Source organism: Crinia signifera, chromosome 4 (assembly GCF_055691185.1).
Source record: "Crinia signifera chromosome 4, ASM5569118v1, whole genome shotgun sequence".
Lineage (NCBI taxonomy): Eukaryota > Metazoa > Chordata > Amphibia > Anura > Myobatrachidae > Crinia > Crinia signifera.
In genome coordinates, this window is record NC_139220.1 from 315,530,311 (window position 1) to 315,554,919 (window position 24,609).

General features: G+C 50.7%; 1 protein-coding gene across 1 annotated transcript in view; it reads left to right on the forward strand.

The window, feature by feature from the left end:
- Positions 1 to 1,122: 1,122 nt before the first annotated feature.
- The window catches only part of LOC146073354 (uncharacterized), a 32,247-nt gene continuing 8,760 nt past the window's right edge, over positions 1,123 to 24,609 (forward strand). The window contains exon 1 of the mRNA XM_083180531.1: positions 1,123 to 5,625. Within this exon, the coding sequence (XP_083036657.1) occupies positions 1,123 to 5,625 (4,503 nt within the window). The remainder of the gene's footprint in view (positions 5,626 to 24,609) is intronic.

The following is a 24,609-nucleotide window of genomic DNA, read 5'->3' on the forward strand; positions in this document are numbered from 1 at the left end:
TGGTTCCTGGCCTTTTGTTCTCCCCGGGGACTTGTTATAGACTGGCCGGCACCAGACCAGCAGGGGGCCAGAGAGTCCCAGAGAACAACCAGTTTCCAGGGCTCCGGCCTCAGCCAATCCCTACACAGGACTCAGGGGCATTTACATCTCAGGATTCAAGCAACGACCAATCCGGTCGCAGAGCTCAAGAATAAAAGGGGCTGACACAGCAGCTCTGTGTGACTTTCTGCATCCATCCAGGATCCCTGACCCGGCGAGGCAGGATCCCAGGGGAGGAAGCTGAGTTCCCTCCAGACCCCACCAGAACATCAGCAGCGGGCAGTCGGCCCTGGCGCAGTGGACCCCATACCACAGCCAGCGGTTGCATCCAGCGTGCCAGCACCCCGACGGCACCCACAGGCCAAGCGGCTGGGATTCATCACCTGCAGGACCAGCAGTGGGCAGTCGGCCCTGGCGCAGTGGACCCCATACCACAGCCAGCGGTTGCATCCAGCGTGCCAGCACCCCGACGGCACCCACAGGCCAAGCGGCTGGGATTCATCACCTGCAGGACCGGCAGCGGGCATCGGCCTTGGCTCAGTGGAGCCCGTACCTCCGCTGGGGTTCTGCATTCCCCCCTCACCAAGGCCCCACCAGCCTCAGCTCAGAGACTGCCCAAGGTGACTATTGACTGTGGAAGGGAAGGGGAGGTGTTCACCTTTGTGTGGTTCTGATATAGTTAGTGTGTGCTGTGTATATTGTAGGCTACCTGTATTGTGTAGTGTTAGTGGTGTGGTTATGGTTTTCATGTACTGTTAATATGAAATAAAGGTGCGTTTTGTACCTTGCTTTTGTGGCCTTACTGTGTGATCCGCGAACCGAAGTTCTCCCGGGACTGTGCAAATGCTGTAAACACTGCCTTTCTCAAGGCGGATACGAGCGATAGGCCCCTCCGTGCACCCATGAGCCCGGGAGTCCTAACAATTGGTGGCAAGCAGTGGGGATCACACAGTCCTGTACACCAGGCAGAACCAGGGGCCCGTATCGTTATACGGCCAGGTTCTGTTGGCACAATAGCCCATAACCTGATAGTATAGAACCACACAGGGAGGAACACGTAAGCCAGACCCTAAGCAGGCTAAAATGCAGGAGAATGAGGAGCAGCGGGCTCGACAGGAGCGCGAACATCCCTACCGGAGGGCCCGCAAGCCAGAGCTGCAGGTATTATGCCAGTCCAAAGACATCGCCTTTGTGGATACGGACACCCGTGAAGTCCTCATTGGTCGGCTCGGTGAGTGGGTACGCACCCATCCGGCCGGCCCCGACGACGAGACTGCCACAAGTCCTGCGGAGGACTCCGGCACGGGGACCTCTGCACAGCCGGCGATGGATACCCTCCCGGCCCAACTCCTTGCAGCGTTGGACACGCTGGGACACCGGGGGCCCCGCCTAGGGTTCCGGGATGTGCCTCCATTCCGGGAGGCCGAGACGGACATTGACACGCACCTCCAGATGTTTGAGAACCTGATGGGAGTCCACCGGGTAGGTCCGGAGGACTGGCCCAAGTACCTAGGGCAGAGTCTGACCGGGAAGGCCCTGGAAGCCTACCAAGGACTCAGTGTACAGGCCTGTGGGAACTATGCCGAGCTGAAGAAGGCACTACTGGCCCGGTTCCAGATCACTGCTGAAACCTACCGCCAGCGCTTCCGAAGTATTAGGAAGAAGGAAGGTAGTTCCTACGTGGAGTATGGCTCACAGCTGCAGAGCCTCTACCGAAAGTGGACTGAAGGGAAGCAGGCGGCCAGCGCTGGGCAGATTGCGGATCTGATGGTAATGGAACAATTATTGGCCCAATTACCCGTGGACCTCCGGGAGTGGGTGGCGGATCGCGACCCCATCAGCCCGGGGAAGGCCGCCAGCCTAGCCGACGAATTCCTGGCTAACCGCTCGGGATGGAGGAACACGCTCTCTACCCCCTCCACCGGGCTACGGCGAGCCATTCAGGGCTCCCCGCCAGGGAAGCCCCCTACCAAACCCTTGGTCCCACGGTGGGAGCCCCCGAGAGCCCCGGCAGCCAACTTCCCACCACCCATTCCCAGGTCCCGAACCCCAATTGGACCTCGGGACTGCTTCCGCTGTGGACAGCCGGGGCACCTGCAGAGGAACTGTCCCCGGGGTCAAGACCGCCCCACCCCCGTAGCCCTTGTCTACGGGCAGCCGGCAAAGGGGCCCGGTGAAGAGGAGGAGGACCTATATACCGATGGGGATGAGGACAATGAGGGGGTCTATGCCGTGGACCTGGTAGGCGACCCGGGGGCACCTGCCCCGAAAAACATGCGGGGACACATGCAGCCAGTATGGGTCGAGGGACGGGAAGTAACTGGACTCAGAGACTCTGGAGCTTCTCTAACCCTGGTGGAGCCCGACCTAATCCCTCCCGGCCTCCTTCTGCAACAACAGCGAGTGACCATCCGCACCGCAGGAGGCCAGGAGCGGGACATTCCTGTAGCCCGGGTTCGAATGGACTGGAAGGCCGGGCAAGGAACCATAGAAGTGGGCGTGCTCAGCGGACTGCCCGCCAAGGTCATTTTAGGTAACGACCTTGGGCAAGGACTCGTGACCCATTTTGTGCAACCCGTTACCAGAAGCCAAACTCGGCAAGTAGGGAGGGGAGACCCGAACCCCCGACTACGGATCCCGACACCAACCCAGGCGCCGTCCTGGCGTGCAACCCTGGAACAAGGCCCCGGTCCTGAGAGGGTGAGTGAACCAAGTAACCATGACCTCCCGACTGTTCCTGACTTGGGGGAGGGCGACCGAGAGAAGTTTAGGAAGGCCCAGGCTACGGATCCCTCATTGGCCGAGTTGCGCCGGGCCGCCGAACAGGGGGGCCTGGACCGGGGAGGGAATCGTATAGTCTGGGAAAAGGGGCTGCTGTATAGGATAGTCCCCATAAGGCCTGACCTGGGGCCCGGCACCTCACCCAAACAACTGATAGTCCCCGCAGCCTATAGACCCGAGCTCCTGGCCCTGGCCCATGACATCCCGGCCGCCGGCCACCTGGGCACCCGTAAGACACGGAACCGGCTAGTGAAGAACTTCTTCTGGCCGGGGGTGTCACGGGCGGTAAAAGAGTATCGCGCCTCTTGTGACACCTGCCAGCGGTTAGCCGGCGCCCCAACCAAAGCCCCCTTGTTGCCCATGCCCATCATAGGGGAGCCATTCAGAAGGGTAGCGATAGACCTTGTAGGCCCCCTTAAGGTGCCCAGTCGGTCCGGCAAAAAGTACATCCTCACTCTGGTAGATGTGGCCACCCGGTACCCTGAGGCAGTGGCTCTCGCCTCCATAGATGCGGAGCACGTGGTACAGGCCCTTGTGGACATCTTCAGCAGAGTGGGGTACCCCCAGGAGGTGCTCACAGACCAGGGATCCCAATTCCAGGGAGAGCTAGTGAAGACCCTGTGGGAGAAGTGGGGGGTGAGGGCTCTCCGGACCACCGCTTACCACCCCCAAACCAATGGGTTGTGCGAACGGTTCAATGGGACCCTCAAGTCCCTGCTCAAAGCATACGTCCACTCAGAGGGGAAGGACTGGGAGAAGGCGCTGCCGCAACTCCTGTTTGCCTACCGAGAGGTGGCACAAGAGTCTACCGGCTACTCCCCCTTTGAGCTGTTGTATGGCCACTCAGTACGGGGACCCCTCGACCTAGTCAAGGAAGGGTGGGAGGGGACCTTCCGAGACCCAGAACAGCCGGTTCTGCAGTACGTTGAACAACTGCAGGCGCGACTGAAGCGGGTGATGGGCTTAGCCAGAGAGAACCTAGTCCAGGCCCAGGACAAACAAAAAGGATGGTATGACCAGCATGCTCGCCTCCGGGAAATGGTCCCGGGGCAGAAAGTGATGGTCCTGATACCGGTGAAGCATAACAAGCTCCAGGCCACGTGGGCAGGTCCCTACACCGTCATGGAGAGAAAAGGTCCCGTCTCTTACCTAGTATCCCTAGACAAAGGGGGCCGGCAATGCCGCGTCTTCCACATAAACCGGCTTAAGGGGTACGTGGAGAGGCACATAGGGGCGATGGTGGTGTGCTGCCCACCCATGGGTGAGACCGAGCTAGACCCCCTCCCTGACCTGCTAGAGGTAGCTCGACAAAACCAGGGCATTGAGGCAGTGCAGATAGGCGCCCAGCTGGAACCCCAACAGCAGCAGGAACTGGGGGAGGTGCTCCGGGAGCATGAAGCCCAGTTCACCTGCCGTCCGGGCTGCACCCCACTGGCCACCCACAATGTGGACACCGGGGAGGCCAAACCTTGCCGACAGGCGGCGTACAGAATAACCCCGGAAGTATTGAGACAGGTCCGGGCCGAAATAGAAGAGATGCTGCAACTTGGAGTAATAGTCCCCTCCCGTAGCCCCTGGGCAGCCGGGGTGGTGCTGGTGCCGAAGAAAGATGGTACCACCCGGTTCTGCGTGGATTACCGGAAGCTCAATGAGGTAACGGTGACCGATGCGTATCCCATGCCACGAATGGATGAGCTGTTGGACAGATTAGGTGGGGCCCGCTATGTGTCCACCCTGGATTTGAGCAAAGGGTATTGGCAAATACCCCTATCCAGCGGAGCACAGGAGCGCTCTGCATTCACCACCCCCTGTGGCCTCTTCGAATTCACGATGCTGCCATTTGGGATGAAGAATGCCCCTGCCACCTTCCAGCGCACAGTGGATAACATGCTGGAGGGGTGCCAGGAGTTTGCCCACGCCTACCTGGACGACATAGCTATCTTTAGTGACAGCTGGGAGGAGCATCTGACTCACGTTAGGGAGGTGCTGACCCGGATCCAGCGAGCCGGGTTCACCATCCGCCCCGACAAATGCCACATGGGAATGGCTGAGGTCCAATACCTAGGACACCGAGTGGGAAGCGGGCAGCTGCGCCCGGAGCCCGCTAAAGTAGAGGCCATTCTAAACTGGCCCCGGCCTTCCTCCCAGAAGCAGGTCCGCGCCTTCCTGGGGACTGCGGGGTACTACCGAAAGTTTGTACCCCAATACAGTACCATAGCCCAGCCCCTGACCGACTTGACTAAAAAGAAACACGCCAAACAGATAGCGTGGACAGCCCCCTGTGACCATGCCTTCTCCCAACTCAAATTGGCCTTAGCCAGCTCCCCCGTGCTAGCCACCCCCGACTTTGACAAACGGTTCTTGGTTCAGACTGATGCCTCAGACCATGGGCTGGGGGCCGTCTTAAGCCAAGTAGGGGCAGATGGCCGAGACCACCCCGTAGTGTACCTGTCCCGGAAACTGGTGGAGCGAGAGAGGGCCTATGCCACCATCGAAAAGGAATGCCTGGCCATTGTGTGGGCCCTAAAGAAGCTCCAACCATATCTTTATGGGAAGGAGTTCACTGTCCTGACCGACCATAACCCCCTGAGCTGGCTTCAAAAAACGTCTGGAGAGAACGGGAGGCTACTACGGTGGAGCCTTGCCCTCCAAGCTTATAATTTTTCTATTTCTCACAAAAAGGGGAAGGACCACGCCAATGCGGATGGACTGTCCCGACAGGAGGAGCCGGATCCCGCTCCCAGGAAACCACTGGCCCCGATCCTCCCGACTGGCCCTGATCCAAGAGCCAGCCCCTCCGACCGGGTTTAGGAAGGGGGAGGACTGTGACGAACCTTCGGATGCCCCACCCCAGTTCGTCAATGGGTAGCCCCCCTAAAGGCCTACCGTGCTTGCACCCCAACACAGGGGGGCAGGCACCCAGCTATTCCTAAACAGCGCCCAGTGACTACCAGACCTTTGCAGGCCTGAAACTGCCACGCTGGAGGCAGAACTGTACTATTTCTCTAAGGGTGTCTGAATCCAGCAGGAAATGCCTTATCTCATCCCCCCCTTTCTCCTACAGGAAGCATCAGCCAGTTGAATAGACTGAGACCTTGCAATCCACAATATGGTCTGTTTTGACTTCACACCTGGGCCGCCCCTTATCAGCAATGGTTCCTGGCCTTTTGTTCTCCCCGGGGACTTGTTATAGACTGGCCGGCACCAGACCAGCAGGGGGCCAGAGAGTCCCAGAGAACAACCAGTTTCCAGGGCTCCGGCCTCAGCCAATCCCTACACAGGACTCAGGGGCATTTACATCTCAGGATTCAAGCAACGACCAATCCGGTCGCAGAACTCAAGAATAAAAGGGGCTGACACAGCAGCTCTGTGTGACTTTCTGCATCCATCCAGGATCCCTGACCCGGCGAGGCAGGATCCCAGGGGAGGAAGCTGAGTTCCCTCCAGACCCCACCAGAACATCAGCAGCGGGCAGTCGGCCCTGGCGCAGTGGACCCCATACCACAGCCAGCGGTTGCATCCAGCGTGCCAGCACCCCGACGGCACCCACAGGCCAAGCGGCTGGGATTCATCACCTGCAGGACCAGCAGTGGGCAGTCGGCCCTGGCGCAGTGGACCCCATACCACAGCCAGCGGTTGCATCCAGCGTGCCAGCACCCCGACGGCACCCACAGGCCAAGCGGCTGGGATTCATCACCTGCAGGACCGGCAGCGGGCATCGGCCTTGGCTCAGTGGAGCCCGTACCTCCGCTGGGGTTCTGCATTCCCCCCTCACCAAGGCCCCACCAGCCTCAGCTCAGAGACTGCCCAAGGTGACTATTGACTGTGGAAGGGAAGGGGAGGTGTTCACCTTTGTGTGGTTCTGATATAGTTAGTGTGTGCTGTGTATATTGTAGGCTACCTGTATTGTGTAGTGTTAGTGGTGTGGTTATGGTTTTCATGTACTGTTAATATGAAATAAAGGTGCGTTTTGTACCTTGCTTTTGTGGCCTTACTGTGTGATCCGCGAACCGAGGTTCTCCCGGGACTGTGCAAATGCTGTAAACACTGCCTTTCTCAAGGCGGATACGAGCGATAGGCCCCTCCGTGCACCCATGAGCCCGGGAGTCCTAACACACTGTATATGATTTATACCATAAACACTCCACCCCTGACACCTAGGTTACATGCGCATCACAGACCCTGACACCTAGGATACATGTGCATCACAGACCCTGACAGCTAGGTTACATGCACATCACAGACCCTGACACCTAGGTTACATGCACATCACAGACCCTGACACCTAGGTCACATGCGCATCACAGACCCTGACACCTAGGTTACATGCGCATCACAGACCCTGACACCTAGGTCACATGCGCATCACAGACCCTGACACCTAGGTTACATGCGCATCACAGACCCTGACACCTAGGTCACATGCGCATCACAGACCCTGACACCTAGGTTACATGCGCATCACAGACCCTGACACCTAGGTCACATGCGCATCACAGACCCTGACACCTAGGTTACATGTGCATCACAGACCCTGACACCTAGGTTACATGTGCATCACAGACCCTGACACCTAGGTTACATGTGCATCACAGACCCTGACACCTAGATTACATGCGCATTACAGACCCTGAATCCGAGAATGGATTCATGTCATTAGTGCTTATAGATTGTCACACATATAGAAAAACAATGGGTGAGATTTAATAGGATGAGAGATTCAGAAAGTGAGAGATTTGGTAAGAAATCTCCAGTTTTTTTAAAGGGGCAATCATTTACACTGCAAAAACAAACTGGTTTTGCAGTGTAAATGATTGCCGCTTTAAAAAAAACCTGGAGAGCACTATATGTTGGCCCCAGACACGCATTTCCTCACGTCTCAACAAATTTAAACATTACATGGGCAAGGGAACATTTTCTGTATTTGGGTGTAAACATCCCACGCCGAAAGACAAATCTTCATAGAATAAATTATACGCCCATGATAAAAAAGATTATAGACGAGTTAGAGGACTGGAAAAACCTGCCCCTATCTTACCTAGGCAGGTCAGCTTTGATCAAAATGATATCTTTCCCCAGGCTTATGTACTTAATACAGGCCCTTCCCCTATTTATCACAAGAAAAGACTTACAAAACATTAACAAATGTTTTAGACAATTTATTTGGAAGAAAAAGAGATTTAAAATCAGCTTGCTAAAATTACAACAGACCCAGGGGCACATTTATCATGATCGCATTTACAATGCGATCTGGGCGGAATATTACCGCCCAGGATCGCATTGTAAAATGCGATCATATCGAGGGGATGTATCAATTTTAAGGGCGCAGGGACAGGGCTCCGAAAGGAGCCTGTCCCTGCGAAGCCCTAACCCTGAAGCCGGGGATTCAGCGCATGCGCGGTTATGCGCTGACCCCCGCCGACCCCTCTTAACGCACTGCCCTGCTCGGGCAGTGAGATGTGTAGCCATAGGCTACAATGGGCTATCGCCATATCAGAAATGATATCCAGGGTTGCGAAGCCGGGCTGCCCGATGTTGATGCATCGGGCAGCTTCGCATCCCCCATAGAAACCTATGGGGGATGCGGCCGGCGGCGCTGCAGGGAGGATCGCAGCAGGTATTGGAGATTCCTGCTGCGGTCCCCCTATGATACATTTAGGGGATACTTAATATTTGCGGCTAAACCCCGAAAACGTGTGTTTTCTAGGATTTAGCCGCAAATATGGTTTGATAAATGGGCCCCTAAGATGAATGGGGGATTGGGCCTTCCAAATGTACAACTTTATAATAGAGCTTTGCTGTTCCGACACCTGTCAGACTGGATCCATGATGGTGAAATCTATACCAACACTTCATTAGAAAGGGGATTCTTGGACAATGGAGACCTGCTCTCCTTTCTTCATTCGCAGGACTCTGACATCTTGGAACCGGTAAAAAATAACCCATTGCTCTGGAACACAAAAAAAATATGGCACATTACTAGAAAACAGGTGGGTGCGGATTCATATAAAACTCTATTTTTGCCATTTCTTAATAACCCGAACTTTCAACACGGCAAAGCCAGATACCCATTTAACATATGGCGCGCAACCGGCATTACGCATATAGGATGCCTGGTGGATAGAAATAGGAACATGCCATTGACGTTTGAGCAGGCTCGGGAAAAATATGCCTCTATGCTGGGCTTCCCTCTGGCCTTCCTGCAGGCAAAGCACTATATCGCGTCGGTGGTTGAATCGTTCTCAGAGAAAGATTGGAACAACCAAATCGATTCATTACTAGCGAAGCCACCAATCATTAAAAAAAGCTCTCTCATACTACTATAAGTGCTTTAGAACTAACTTGAACCACGAATCCATAAACAGTGGACTGATCCACTGGATCAAAGATTTCCTTGATCTGACCACTGAGGACCTTTTACGGGCCTATAATGTCTCCTGTGGGTTGATTACCTCAGCTATGTATAGAGAGATGTTTCTCAATGTTTTGCACAGAACTTACTTGCAATGCTATAGATGCGGGGAGGACAGGGCGGGCCTGTAACATTGTCTATGGTCCTGCCAGGTGGTTAGGGGCTTTTGGCTTCAAATCAAACGCTACACTGAAACCCATTTAGTAAGTTATTTACCTTTTAATCTAAACTAATTAACCTATATCGCATGGACTGTGTGGAAGTCTCTCTGGAAAAAGAAAAGAAAGTAGAGACATTTTTCTCTATGTGGGAAACATATATTGCAACTCTTTCCTTATGCCCCTTTCCCACTGCAGCTCAAAAACGGTAAATTGCTGATTTTTTCAGTGCAAAATACCATTTAAGGCTGCAGTGGGAAAGTGCCAGAGTTGAAATACCGTTTAAAGTTAAATGGTATTTCAACCCGTTTTAAAAGCAGAGTCCTACACGCTAAAATAACGTTTTTGTGGCAGTGGGAATGCCTCTTAAACGTTATTTAGTGATAACAACAGGTTACAATTCAGTGATAGGCTGTTGCCTGTGTTCTGACCCTCCCCACAACCAGGAAGTTTGTGGGGAGAAGATTGTAGAAGAGTGCACACGTATTTGGAGCATTGCTGGTGATATTTAATTAATCAAACTGCAGAATGTAAGGAGCTGCAAGACCCTCTCACATGCTGAATCAATCAGCATTACAGCAGAAACAATGACAAAATCCACAGAGACATGTGCTCTGCCAGCCATGGTGATTGTAGGGATGGCCATCGACCATCGATGATTCAAAATCATCGATGGTTCATGGCCGATGTCGAATACTTTAGCCATCGATGGAGGAGAACCAGATGGTTTCCCTCCATCAATGGAACAGCAATTTTAAAGTGACGGGACACGGAGCATAGCTCCACCCCCGACACCCGTGAAGCCCCGCCCCTGTGTTTTGATTGGCCCACAGGCCAATCAAACAAACATAATGAATGACCATCGATATATAAAAATATCGATGGTCAACCATAGCATAGTTTAGCACTATCGATGGCCAGTTGCAGAGTTGCCATCGATGGCAACCATCGATGACAATGGCAACGATGGCCATCCCTAGGTGATTGCTGCACTAATCCGTCCTGGCCCCTCCCCCTCCTTTTATACTGTGAAAACATCATAGGTGTGTGCCTTTTTAACCCTGAAAAGCCCATTTAAAATGACAGGCACTCATTTCTGCTGTAAAAACGTTTTGAACAGCTTAAACGTTTTACCTGCAATGGGAATGGTACTTAAATGGTATTTAAAACGGTAATCTGCTGCAGTGGGAATACTAATACCGTTTTAAATACCATTTAAGATTACCAGTACTTTAAACAGTTCTGCAGTGGGAAAGCAGCATTAGATATGAGAGACCAGGTCCACTCAGGCCTCAAAAACACATCATGGTATCTTTTACGGATGATAGGCGGGGACACACCCATAGCAAAGGGTAATACCAACACAAATACCTCCCAACTGTCACGATTTTAGAGGGACAGTCCCAATTTTCGGGTCCTGTCCCGCTGTCCCACCCGTGGCAGGCATTGTCCCGCTGCGGGGGGTGGCAGTTGGGAGACCCCCCCAATTTAGTAGAATAGACGCTGTGCGCATGCGCACAGCGTCTATTCTCGTATGAAAATGAGGTCGCGGCTAATTAGCATAAGCTGTGCCCTCATTTGCATACGCCACGCCCCCTTTTTGTCCCTATTTCTTCAGATGAAAAGTTGGGAGGTATGAACACATAGTGATGTTGTCCCTGGGTGAGGGGGGGGGGGGGTCTTGGGGGGGCGGGGGGAGCCACGGATTATTTTATTATTATTATTTTTCTTTCTTTTTACTTTATGTTTTCATCTTATTGTAACTTTTAACGAATAGAAATGTGCAGACTGGATACTGTTCATTTCTTTGGAAATATATTAGACCTTGCATGACAAATATTCAATTGTAAAAACAGTGTTCATTAATCCATTATCAAATATCATTGATAACTCTTGAATTGTATAAATTCTTGCAATATGCACTCTCATCTGTAAAACAGTCTGATGTGACTCATGCTAAAATTGATTGTTTTATTTTTCATTTCATGTACAATACATGCTGCATTAGGTGCTTCAATAAAAAGAATAAAAAAAAAAAAACTGGAGATTTCTCACCAAATCTCTCACTTTCTGAATTTCTCAACCTACTAAATCTCACCCATGATCTCTGTGTATTTAGACACCCGTAATAACATATCATTTAACAATATTGTTATTAAAGAGTCGGAACCAGGAGAAGCAGGGTACAAGGTATTATGCCGTCCCTTGTGAGATACAGCTGTGGTAGGGTAAGATGAGATGGGTAGGGGGAGGAGGTGCTATAGACCCACACACACTGCAGCTGCTGCTTCCCATCATACCTCCTACTTGGACTGTTGGCTGTTCCCTGTGGCAGTGTCCAGCGGAGAAGCGAGTGAGGCTGCACGGTTCTATGAGGGCAGAAATAAGGTAGGATATCTGCTTTATTACACTCCTATGGGAATGTCCTGTCAGTGTAATCACCATTGCAGGGTCATATCTGGTATGGGGAGATGAGAGGACCCAGAGCTGGAGTGTAGGGAATAGTTAGGGGGTGCTTTATACAGTATGCATCACACTGACATGCTGCTGCTTCGATATGTCTGGGACATATGAGCGGTTCTGAATTGCCCCCTGTATGTCTGGGACATAAGAGCAGTTCTGAATTGCCCCCTTTATTCTCTCTGTATCCAAAATCTAGTTTTAGGTTTTAAAAAGGTCATTTACATTAGGTAACAGCTGCTGGTCACTGTAGGGCTGCATCTGTGTCCTATAACCAGGCAGACTAAATAAGGATACAAGGAGACAGCTGCTGACTGATTTACTGCACAGATCCCAGCAAATGTTTATATACAGGGACTGAGATACAGTGCAATACAGAGGTATACAGTATACAGGGAGTGAGATAAAGTGTAATACAGGGGGTATACAGTATACAGGGAGTGAGATACAGTGTAATACAGGGGTATACAGTATACAGGGACTGAGATACATTGTAATACAGGGGGTATACAGTATACAGGGAGTGATATACAGTGTAATACAGGGGGTATACAGTATACAGGTGTGAGATACAGTGTAATACAGGGGGTATACAGTATACAGGGAGTGAGATACAGTGTAATACAGGGGGTATACAGTATACAGGTGTGAGATACAGTGTAATACAGGGGGTATACAGTATACAGGGAGTGAGATACATTGTAATACAGCTGGAATACAGTATACAGGGAGTGAGATACAGTGTAATACAGGGGTATTCAGTATACAGGGAGTGAGATAAAGTGTAATACAGGGGGTATACAGTATACAGGGAGTGAGATACAGTGTAATACAGGGGGTATACAGTATACAGGGAGTGAGATACATTGTAATACAGGGGTATACAGTAACAGGGAGTGAGATACAGTGTAATACAGGGGGTATACAGTATACAGGGAGTGAGATACAGTGTAATACAGGGGGTATACAGTATACAGGGAGTGATATACATTGTAATACAGGGGGTATACAGTATACAGGGAGTGAGATACAGTGTAATACAGGGGGTATACAGTATACAGGGAGTGAGATACAGTGTAATACAGGGGGTATACAGTATACAGGGAGTGATATACATTGTAATACAGGGGGTATACAGTATACAGGGAGTGAGATACAGTGTAATACAGCGGATATACAGGGAGTGAGATACATTGTAATACAGGGGGTATACAGTATACAGGGAGTGAGATACAGTGTAATTCTCTGGTCAGGGCATATGCTGTGTAACTGCTACAGCAGGGAGTATCAGAACAGCTGTGTTACACGGTTACAGCCATATACAAATCTAGGAAAATAACATCTACAGCGTTTCCATTATGAAGGTTTTTGCTCCCATCCTCATAGAAACCAAGTAGACTAGTTTGGCAGGTACTTGTTTCCTAGCACGGCGCCCGTCGTGCTTGGTCGCATGCCTTAAGTCAAGGTACTTAAGGCATGCGACCGACGCGATGGACCCGATATTCTGTCATTTTCCAGCTTAATTGCCGGTAAAATAGAAAATCGCGTTGATCGCGTCCATCGCGGCCGTTATACGGGGACGCGACTCGACCAACGCGATCAACACGATTTTCCCATAGAGAATAATGTTAAATTCTTTTTAAAGTGAAAATCGGGTTGATCGCATCGGTCGCGGGCCATTATAATGGCCCGCGATGCGATCAATGCGATAAACGTGATTTCAAATAGGTGACAATGTGAAATGGGCCAATATGGCCCATTTCACATTGGATATGTTAAAAAAAAGATATGTTAACGCCACCACACTATTGACACCAACCCGAAGAGTGGCGAGCGCAGCGAGCCCACGAGGGGCGGCGGTAAGCATCCTCCGACCTTTTCATACCCCCACTATCCACGTCGGCCTGGAGTTGATTTTATAAAGTGTGGCGAGCGCAGCCACACTTTATAAAGTGTAAAAATCGGGTCCATTGCATGCGATGTGAGCGACGCGATTTTTCCGACCCGATGGATACAATCAAAATCGCGGGCGCCGTGCTAGGAAACAAGTACCGTTTGGCATGAATGATTTTTCACGAGCGCTGCATGGGTTCCTGAATGATCTTTCATGCCAAACTAATCTTCTAGGTTTCTATGAGGATGGGAGCAAAAACCTTGATAATGGAAAAGCTGTAGATGTGATTTTTCTAGATTTTGCTAAAGCTTTTGATACAGTACCACACAAGAGGTTGATAAACATGGGAATAGGGGAGGACATGGGAATAGGGCAGAGGTTCCCAATCTTTTTTGATTCACGGCACCCTAGAGAAACAGAATTTTTTTCACGGCACCCCTAGATCCAAAAAAATTAATTAGATTGGGTTTATATGCGATTCTTAGCGGCAGTTATGTGGTAAAGGGCAGGATTTGCTTCTGTTTGTACACATTCTATGATTGGCAGCCACCAGCACTGGTTTTCCTCCTAAATAATTAACCATTAATAATTTGAGTTGGTCCTGGACCACCAAGCCACGGCACCCCTGCATGTGTCCCGAGGCACCCCAGGGAGCCACGGCACACAGTTTGGGAACCACTGGAATAGGGGATAATATCTGTAGATGGGTTGGGAACTGGCTGTGTAATAGAGTGGTCGTGAACAATGCCGTATCTTATATGACACCAGTACAGTAAGTGGAGAAACACAGGGTTCGGTTCTAGGGCCCATTTTGTTCAACAGGAACATAACTAAGCAGCCAGTCAATCTCACATGTATATGGCTGTATACATGTAACACAGCTGTCCTGTTACTTTTTGCTGAAGCAGTTACACAGCATATGCCAAGACAATACAATTACATTGTATCTCACTCCCTGTATACTGTATACCCCCTGTATATGACCGTTGTCCTGTTACTTTTTGCTGAAGCAATTGCATAGTATATGCCCAGAGCAGGGAATTACAATGTCAAGTGTGACGGCCTATGTCCAGTGTCCAGTGTAACGGGCTGTGTGCAGTGTCCAGTGTGACGGCCTATATCCAGTGTCCAGTGTGACCGCATATATCTAGTGTCCAGTGTGATGGCATATATCTACTGTCCAGTGTGACGGACTATATCAGTGTCCAGTGTAACGGGCTGTGTCCAGTGTCCAGTATGACGGCCTATATCCAGTGTCTAGTGTGACGGCATATATCTAGTGTCCACTGTGACGGACTATATCCAGTGTCCAGTGTAACGGGCTGTGTCCAGTGTCCAGTATGACGGCCTATACCCAGTGTCCAGTGTGACGGCATATATCTACTATCCAGTGTGACGGACTATATCCAGTGTCCAGTGTAACGGGCTGTGTCCAGTGTCCAGTATGACGGCCTATATCCAGTGTCTAGTGTGACGGCATATATCTAGTGTCCAGTGTGACGGACTATATCCAGTGTCCAGTGTAACGGGCTGTGTCCAGTGTCCAGTATGACGGCCTATATCCAGTGTCCAGTGTGACGGCATATATCCATTGTCTAGTGTGACAGCATATATCTAGTGACCAGTGACGTGCGGTGAGGTTAAGGGATGGTGAGGCACTAGCTTGGTGGAGCTAGCACGGACAAGCTCTGTGGGCAGCGCTGGGTCCACGTTGCTTCTGCGCTGACAGGCAAGTGTGGGAGCAGCCGCCTGCATAAGCAACAGAGACCGGCAGAGCAGCTCCTACCCAGACCCAGCGCTCCCCACAGACCCTGTTGGTACTGGCTCCACCAAGCCACCACGGAGTATGCCCATTGTTCTACCACCCCTGCTGATGGGGGGGCACTGTGCTGTTGGTGGGGGATGGATAGATGGGGGCTCTGGGCTGGGGATGGATGGTTATATAGGGCAGGCACTGGGCTAGGGAAGGGGTATGGCTGCTTAGGGGGGTACTGGGCTGGGGACAGGGATGGCTGATTAGATAGTGGAGTACTGGGCTATGGAAGGGGTATGGCTGCTTAGGGGGGTACTGGGCTGGGGACAGGGATGGCTGATTAGATAGTGGGGTACTGGGCTAGGGAAGGGGGATGGCTGCTTAGGGGGGTACTGGGCTGGGGATGGGGATGACTTGTTAGATAGGGGACACTGGGTTAGGGAAGGGGGCAACTGGGCTAAGAAAGGGGATTGCTGGTAAGATAGGGAGGGCACTGGGCTGGGGACGGGGTGGCTGGTTAAGGGGGCACTGGGCTAGGGAAGGACTAACCTGGGGATTGCAGTTCTGCTGAGCAGTGCTGGCATCACACGAGGGGGGAGCCGTCAAGTCCCGCTGATCTCCTCATAAGAAATGGAGCCTGGGCTGGGGCCAGGCGGCAGCCACCATGTCAGTTCCCCCGCTGGTCTCATCTGGAGGCTCTAGAGCGGAGGTCAGCGCCGGGGGAGAGGGGGAGCCGCTGCAGTCACATTTAGCTGCTGGTCCGGGGGAGCAGCGGCAATAAACTTGAGACTCTTGAGCTTTGGGGAGAGAGAGGGAGCCGCTTGTGTCACATTCAGCGCTCGGGACGGCGCTGGACAGTAGCAAGCAATTTATTCCCCCCCCCCCGCTGGTCTTAAGTTCAGCGCAGGGCTTGGGCTAGCGCTGTGGGAGAGGGGGATCTGTCTCTTGATTAGCCCCGGGGCTGGTGCTTTAGGGGGGGGGGGAGGGGGAGACAACGACACCTATTGCAGTGCCTTAGTGACAGTCAGGGACATGCTTTCTGTTTCTGGCTATATGAAAGCACGCCCCTGTCACTGATGCAGCGCCACTGTGCCCAATCACATCTGCCTCAGTGACAGGGGCGTGCTTTCATATAGCCAGAAACAGAAAGCATGTCCCTGACTGTCACTGAGGCATCGCTATAGGTGCCGCCTGTAATGCTTTTTCTAATGGGCATTGACAGCAGCTAGTTATCCCCGCCCCCTTCCCCGCCCCATAGTTCAGAACTGTAACATTGACACACGGAGGCACCGCTCTTGGTGCCTCTGTACCCAATTATAATAGTCATTTTACCACTTTTTTTTCTAATATAAAGCATATGCTTATGACACACATGTGTCATAAGTATTTTCTTTGTATGATTTTATTAATCATTAATGACAGGGGAGGCACTGCCTCCCCTGACTGCACGTCCCTGCTAGTGACCAATGTGACGGCATATATCTAGTGTCCAGTGTGACGGCATATATCTAGTGTCCAGTGTGACGGCCTATATCCAGTGTCCAGTGTAACAGGCTGTGTCCAGTGTGAACGACTATATCTAGTGTCCAGTGTGATGGCCTATATCTAGTGTCCAGTGTGACGGCTGTGTCCAGTGTACAGGAGCTGTGACTAGGGGCGGTGTCCAGAGGCTGTGTCCAGGGTGATGGGCTGTGTCCAGTGTCCAGGGGCAGTGTCCAGTGTGACAGCTGTGTCCAGTGTACAGGAGCTGTGTCCAGGGTGATGGGCTGTGTCCAGTGTCCAGGGGCAGTGTCAAGTGTGACGGCTGTGTCCAGTGTACAGGAGCTGTGTCCAGGGGCAGTGTCCAGTGTGACGGCTGTGTCCAGTGTACAGGAGCTGTGTCCAGGGGCGGTTTCCAGTGTGACAGGCTGTGTACAGTGTAAAGTAAGAAAAATAAATAAAAGTAATAAATAAAATAAAAACACATTTTTGGAGGATGATGGAGGAGGAAATAGTGGGAGATCAGCAACCTGATAGAAGTGCTGAAGCTGCTACCACCAGTCATGACAAGGCCGATACCTCTTTGTATGTTTTGCTCTTTGGAGCATTTCTCTTTTTTTGGGTAGTTTATTAAACTGCCACCCTGTCTGCCCCTGCAGTGCCGCTCTGCTTCCAAGATGTGCCAGGTTGGAAGTGTAAGGTCCACATGTATGTGATGCCCACTGCTGTCGCTTAGCTCAGTCATCCAGCTACCTCGGTATAACCTTTTGGCCCAACAACAGTCAATGAAAACAATTTTGTGAGCTGTGAAGTGATCAAAATTGACTAGAAATTAGTGGAAACTAATGGTATTAAGGTCAATAATACTTTAGGGGAAAAAACAGGCCAAAATTCTGTTATTTTAGCCATTTTTAGCATTTTTTCATAAAAATCCAGATTCAAAACCAAAACTCGCAAGGGTGGTTTTGCCAAAACCAATCCAGATCCAAAACACGAAGGGAGATCCAAAACCAAAACCCAAAAAAGTAGCCGCCGCACATCTCTAGTATACAGTATACAGGGATTGATATCACAATCTAATTCCCTGCTCTGGGCATATGCTGTGTAACTGCTTCAGCAGAGAGTAACAGGACAGCTGTGTTACATGTATACAGCCATATACAGGGGTATACAGTATACAGGGAGTGAGATACATTGTAATTCCCTGGTCGGGCATATGCTGTGTAACTGCTTCAGCAGAGAGTAACAGGACAGCTGTGTTACATGTATACAGCCATATACAGGGGTATACAGTATGCAGGGAGTGTGATACATTGTAATTCCCTGGTCGGGCATATGCTGTGTAACTGCTTCAGCAGAGAATAACAGGACAGCTGTGTTACATGTATACAGCCATATACAGGGGTATACAGTTTACAGGGAGTGAGATACATTGTAATTCCCTGCTCTGGGCATATGCTGTGTAACTGCTTCAGCAGAGAGTAACAGGACAGCTGTGTTACATGTATACAGCCATATACAGGGGTATACAGTATACAGGGAGTGAGATACATTGTAATTCCCTGGTCGGGCATATGCTGTGTAACTGCTTCAGCAGAGAATAACAGGACAGCTGTGTTACACGTATACAGCCATATACAGGGGGTATACAGTATACAGGGAGTGTGATACATTGTAATTCCCTGGTCTGGGCATATGCTGTGTAACTGCTTCAGCAGAGAGTAACAGGATAGCTGTGTTACATGTATACAGCCATATACAGGGGTATACAGTATACAGGGAGTGAGATACATTGTAATTCCCTGGTCGGGCATATGCTGTGTAACTGCTTCAGCAGAGAATAACAGGACAGCTGTGTTACACGTATACAGCCATATACAGGGGGTATACAGTATACAGGGAGTGTGATACATTGTAATTCCCTGGTCTGGGCATATGCTGTGTAACTGCTTCAGCAGAGAGTAACAGGACAGCTGTGTTACATGTATACAGCCATATACAGGGGTATACAGTATACAGGGAGTGAGATACATTGTAATTCCCTGGTCGGGCATATGCTGTGTAACTGCTTCAGCAGAGAATAACAGGACAGCTGTGTTACACGTATACAGCCATATACAGGGGGTATACAGTATACAGGGAGTGTGATACATTGTAATTCCCTGGTCTGGGCATATGCTGTGTAACTGCTTCAGCAGAGAGTAACAGGATAGCTGTGTTACATGTATACAGCCATATACAGGGGTATACAGTATACAGGGAGTGAGATACATTGTAATTCCCTGGTCGGGCATATGCTGTGTAACTGCTTCAGCAGAGAATAACAGGACAGCTGTGTTACACGTATACAGCCATATACAGGGGGTATACAGTATACAGGGAGTGTGATACATTGTAATTCCCTGGTCTGGGCATATGCTGTGTAACTGCTTCAGCAGAGAGTAACAGGATAGCTGTGTTACATGTATACAGCCATATACAGGGGTATACAGTATACAGGGAGTGAGATACATTGTAATTCCCTGGTCGGGCATATGCTGTGTAACTGCTTCAGCAGAGAATAACAGGACAGCTGTGTTACACGTATACAGCCATATACAGGGGGTATACAGTATACAGGGAGTGTGATACATTGTAATTCCCTGGTCTGGGCATATGCTGTGTAACTGCTTCAGCAGAGAGTAACAGGATAGCTGTGTTACATGTATACAGCCATATACAGGGGTATACAGTATACAGGGAGTGAGATACATTGTAATTCCCTGGTCGGGCATATGCTGTGTAACTGCTTCAGCAGAGAATAACAGGACAGCTGTGTTACACGTATACAGCCATATACAGGGGGTATACAGTATACAGGGAGTGTGATACATTGTAATTCCCTGGTCTGGGCATATGCTGTGTAACTGCTTCAGCAGAGAGTAAAGGCCCCCATACACTAGGGCGACTTGTCCTTAGGACAAGTCGCCCCCGACTTCCCCCTGAACTTCCCCGGCTGCTCCCCGGGGGAGCTTGATTAGATTGGCACTTGATGTGCCATTTTTTACATGTGATAAATCATCTCGATTTATCACATGTAAAAAACCCGGGGAGCAGGGGGGGGGCTACAGAGGTGGGAGCAGGGGGGCTGGGGACGCTGCGGGCGACACGTCTGTGTCCCCCGCTGCTGGGGACGCTGCTGGGGACGCTGCGGGGGACAGCGTCTGTGCGAGGCGGTAGAGGGAGCAGGGGGGGCTGGGGACGCTGCGGGGGACACAGGCGGCATAGAGCGGAGCAGGGGAAGCCGGCCGGGAGCTGTCAGTAATGAATAAAAAAAAAAAAGCCCATACAATGAATGGGCAGCCTGTGATTGGCTGCTGAGCGCTCTCTCAGCCAATTGCTGACTGGCTGAGAGAGCGCTCAGCCAATCACAGGCCGCCCATTCACTGTATGGGCTTTTTTTTTTTTTATTCATTACTGACAGCTCCCGGCCGGCTTCCCCTGCCCGGCTCTATGCCGCCTGTGTCCCCCGCAGCCGCGCCGCGTCCCCAGCCCCCCCTGCTCCCTCCACCGCCGCGCCGCCCCACTAGGTCCCAAGTCGGGTGGTCGGACGTGCAGCAGGTCCGACCACCCGACGCAGATCCGATGCGCACGGGACCGCGCATCGGATCTGAGGGGACATCAAAACTAGCCGATTTTGGTCCGATTTCGGCCAGATCAGACTGATCTGGCTGAAATCTGACCAAAATCGGCTAGTGTATGGGGGCCTTAACAGGAGAATTGTGTTTCACATATACAGCCATGTACAGGGGTATACAGTATACAAGGAGTGAGATACATTGTAATTCCCTGGTCTGGGCATATGCTGTGTAACTGCTTCAGCAGAGAGTATCAGGCAGCTGTGTTACACGTATACAGCCATATACAGGGGGTAAACAGTACACAGGGAGTGAGATACATTGTAATTCCCTGGTCTGGGCATATGCTGTGTAACTGCTTCACCAGAGAGTAACAGGACAGCTGTGTTACATGTATACAGCCATATACAGGGGTATACAGTATACAGGGAGTGTGATACATTGTAATTCCCTGGTCTGGGCATATGCTGTGTAACTGCTTCAGCAGAGAGTAACAGGATAGCTGTGTTACATGTATACAGCCATATACAGGGGTATACAGTATACAGGGAGTGAGATACATTGTAATTCCCTGGTCGGGCATATGCTGTGTAACTGCTTCAGCAGAGAATAACAGGACAGCTGTGTTACACATATACAGCCATATACAGGGGGTATACAGTATACAGGGAGTGTGATACATTGTAATTCCCTGGTCTGGGCATATGCTGTGTAACTGCTTCAGCAGAGAGTAACAGGATAGCTGTGTTACATGTATACAGCCATATACAGGGGTATACAGTATACAGGGAGTGAGATACATTGTAATTCCCTGGTCGGGCATATGCTGTGTAACTGCTTCAGCAGAGAATAACAGGACAGCTGTGTTACACGTATACAGCCATATACAGGGGGTATACAGTATACAGGGAGTGTGATACATTGTAATTCCCTGGTCTGGGCATATGCTGTGTAACTGCTTCAGCAGAGAGTAAAGGCCCCCATACACTAGGGCGACTTGTCCTTAGGACAAGTCGCCCCCGACTTCCCCCTGAACTTCCCCGGCTGCTCCCCGGGGGAGCTTGATTAGATTGGCACTTGATGTGCCATTTTTTACATGTGATAAATCATCTCGATTTATCACATGTAAAAAACCCGGGGAGCAGGGGGGGGGGCTACAGAGGTGGGAGCAGGGGGGCTGGGGACGCTGCGGGCGACACGTCTGTGTCCCCCGCTGCTGGGGACGCTGCGGGGGACAGCGTCTGTGCGAGGCGGTAGAGGGAGCAGGGGGGGCTGGGGACGCTGCGGGGGACACAGGCGGCATAGAGCGGAGCAGGGGAAGCCGGCCGGGAGCTGTCAGTAATGAATAAAAAAAAAAAAGCCCATACAATGAATGGGCAGCCTGTGATTGGCTGCTGAGCGCTCTCTCAGCCAATTGCTGACTGGCTGAGAGAGCGCTCAGCCAATCACAGGCCGCCCATTCATTGTATGGGCTTTTTTTTTTTTTATTCATTACTGACAGCTCCCGGCCGGCTTCCCCTGCCCGGCTCTATGCCGCCTGTGTCCCCCGCAGCCGCGCCGCGTCCCCAGCCCCCCCTGCTCCCTCCACCGCCGCGCCGCCCCACTAGGTCCCAAGTCGGGTGGTCGGACGTGCAGCAGGTCCGACCACCCGACGCAGATCCGATGCGCACGGGACCGCGCATCGGATCTGAGGGGACATCAAAACTAGCCGATTTTGGTCCGATTTCGGCCAGATCAGACTGATCTGGCTGAAATCTGACCAAAATCGGCTAGTGTATGGGGGCCTTAACAGGAGAATTGTGTTTCACATATACAGCCATGTACAGGGGTATACAGTATACAAGGAGTGAGATACATTGTAATTCCCTGGTCTGGGCATATGCTGTGTAACTGCTTCAGCAGAGAGTATCAGGCAGCTGTGTTACACGTATACAGCCATATACAGGGGGTAAACAGTACACAGGGAGTGAGATACATTGTAATACAGAGGTATACAGTATACAGGGAGTGAGATACATTGTAATTCCCTGGTCTGGGCATATGCTGTGTAACTGCTTCACCAGAGAGTAACAGGACAGCTGTGTTACATGTATACAGCCATATACAGGGGTATACAGTATACAGGGAGTAAGATACATTGTAATACAGGAGGTATACAGTATACAGGGAGTGATATACACTGTAATACAGGGGGTATACAGTATACAGGGAGTGAGATACAATGTAATTCCCTGGTCGGGCATATGCTGTGTAACTGCTTCAGCAGAGAGTAACAGGACAGCTGTGTTACATGTATACAGCCATATACAGGGGTATACAGTATACAGGGAGTGAGATACATTGTAATTCCCTGGTCGGGCATATGCTGTGTAACTGCTTCAGCAGAGAGTAACAGGACAGCTGTGTTACATGTATACAGCCATATACAGGGGGTATACAGTATACAGGGAGTGAGATACATTGTAATTCCCTGGTCTGGGCATATGCTTTGAAACTGCTTCACCAGAGAATAACAGGACAGCTGTGTTACACATATACAGCATACCTCCCAACTGTCACGATTACAGCGGGACAGTCCCGATTTCGGGTCCTGTCCCGCTGTCCCACCCGCGGCAGGCATTGTCCCGCTGCGGGGGGTGGCAGTTGGGAGACCCCCCAATCTAATAGAATAGACGCTGTGCGCATGCGCACAGCGTCTATTCTCGTATGAAAATGAGGTTGCGGCTAATTAGCATAATCTGCACCCTCATTTGCATACGCCCCACCCCCTTTTCGGGCGCTCGCTATTTCATTTAACCAGAAGTTGTGAGGTATGTATACAGTCATATACAAGGAGTATACATTATACAGGGATTGAGATACATTGTAAAACCCCTTTCCCACTGCAGCTCTTAATCTGTAATTTGGCGTTTTTGTTGCCTTTTTAAACGGGTAGAGCTGCAGTGGGAATACTCCATTAGCTTTACCCATTTAGCAAATACCGGTATTTGTTAAATGGGTAAAAAGCAGTGTTTTATCCATTTAAAAGCTGTTTTTTCAGCAGTGGGAAAGAGGTACACGATTTTATCTGTTAAAAAAAAACGGCATGGGGTCCCCCCCCCCCACAGCTGTAACCAGCACCAGGCTGAAAGAGCCGGGTCTGGTATTAAAAAATCAGGAAACCCCGCAAATAGGGTGTGAAGATCCCGGGGTCATGCAGCAGCGCAGCGCGACTTATGCCTCACGCAGAGCCCCGGGGTCACTCCGAGTTCCAGAGATCGCACAGGAATACACAATAGCAAAGGTACAAAAGTATTACCTTTATTTTACACACGGGTTATACATGTAAAATCAGCAATTACAGTCTATATACATTATATACAGAAAGGCCATCAGTATTAGTCACGTTATCAGAACCTTACCACGTTACCTTCAGATTAAGCTCAGATGGGCAGGACACGCCAGTCCATGACTCCCAGCGCTGGCTCTCATTCACATCTCTCCCCTCTCTCCCTGCAAAAACCAACTTACATCCCAAAGGCACCCCTCTCCCCCTCCCTCAGGAATTCTTAACCCTTCCTATGCTGGGTGCAGTTGTATGAATGTAACAGGGTCTCCTATTACCTGTCCAGGGGCTGATTAACTCACTCCGTTCATCTGGCTTTGAAGCTTGTGTATGTGAGGGATTTCACACCTTCATGTAAACAGATCTCTTCTCTGGAGAGTGACCCTGGTGTTATCCATCCTTTAGCTTCTTGTTATTTGGGGGGGAAGTGGAAGTCTCTGCCACTACCTGTTGTCTCTGTTACTAAACAGCCTACAAAGAGGCCCTTTGATCCCTGAACCTAAGACTACACAAAATAAACACATTCCAATCTAATCATTTGGTCCATTCTAGCCAGACCATTTGTCTCCACATATACAGTTGCATTATTTGAGTAATATACATTTTGAAGACTGCCATAATTAACTTCATAGTCACAAATCCCTTATTCATGATACCATCGCAGTTTACTAAGAACAGGACCTGGAGGCAG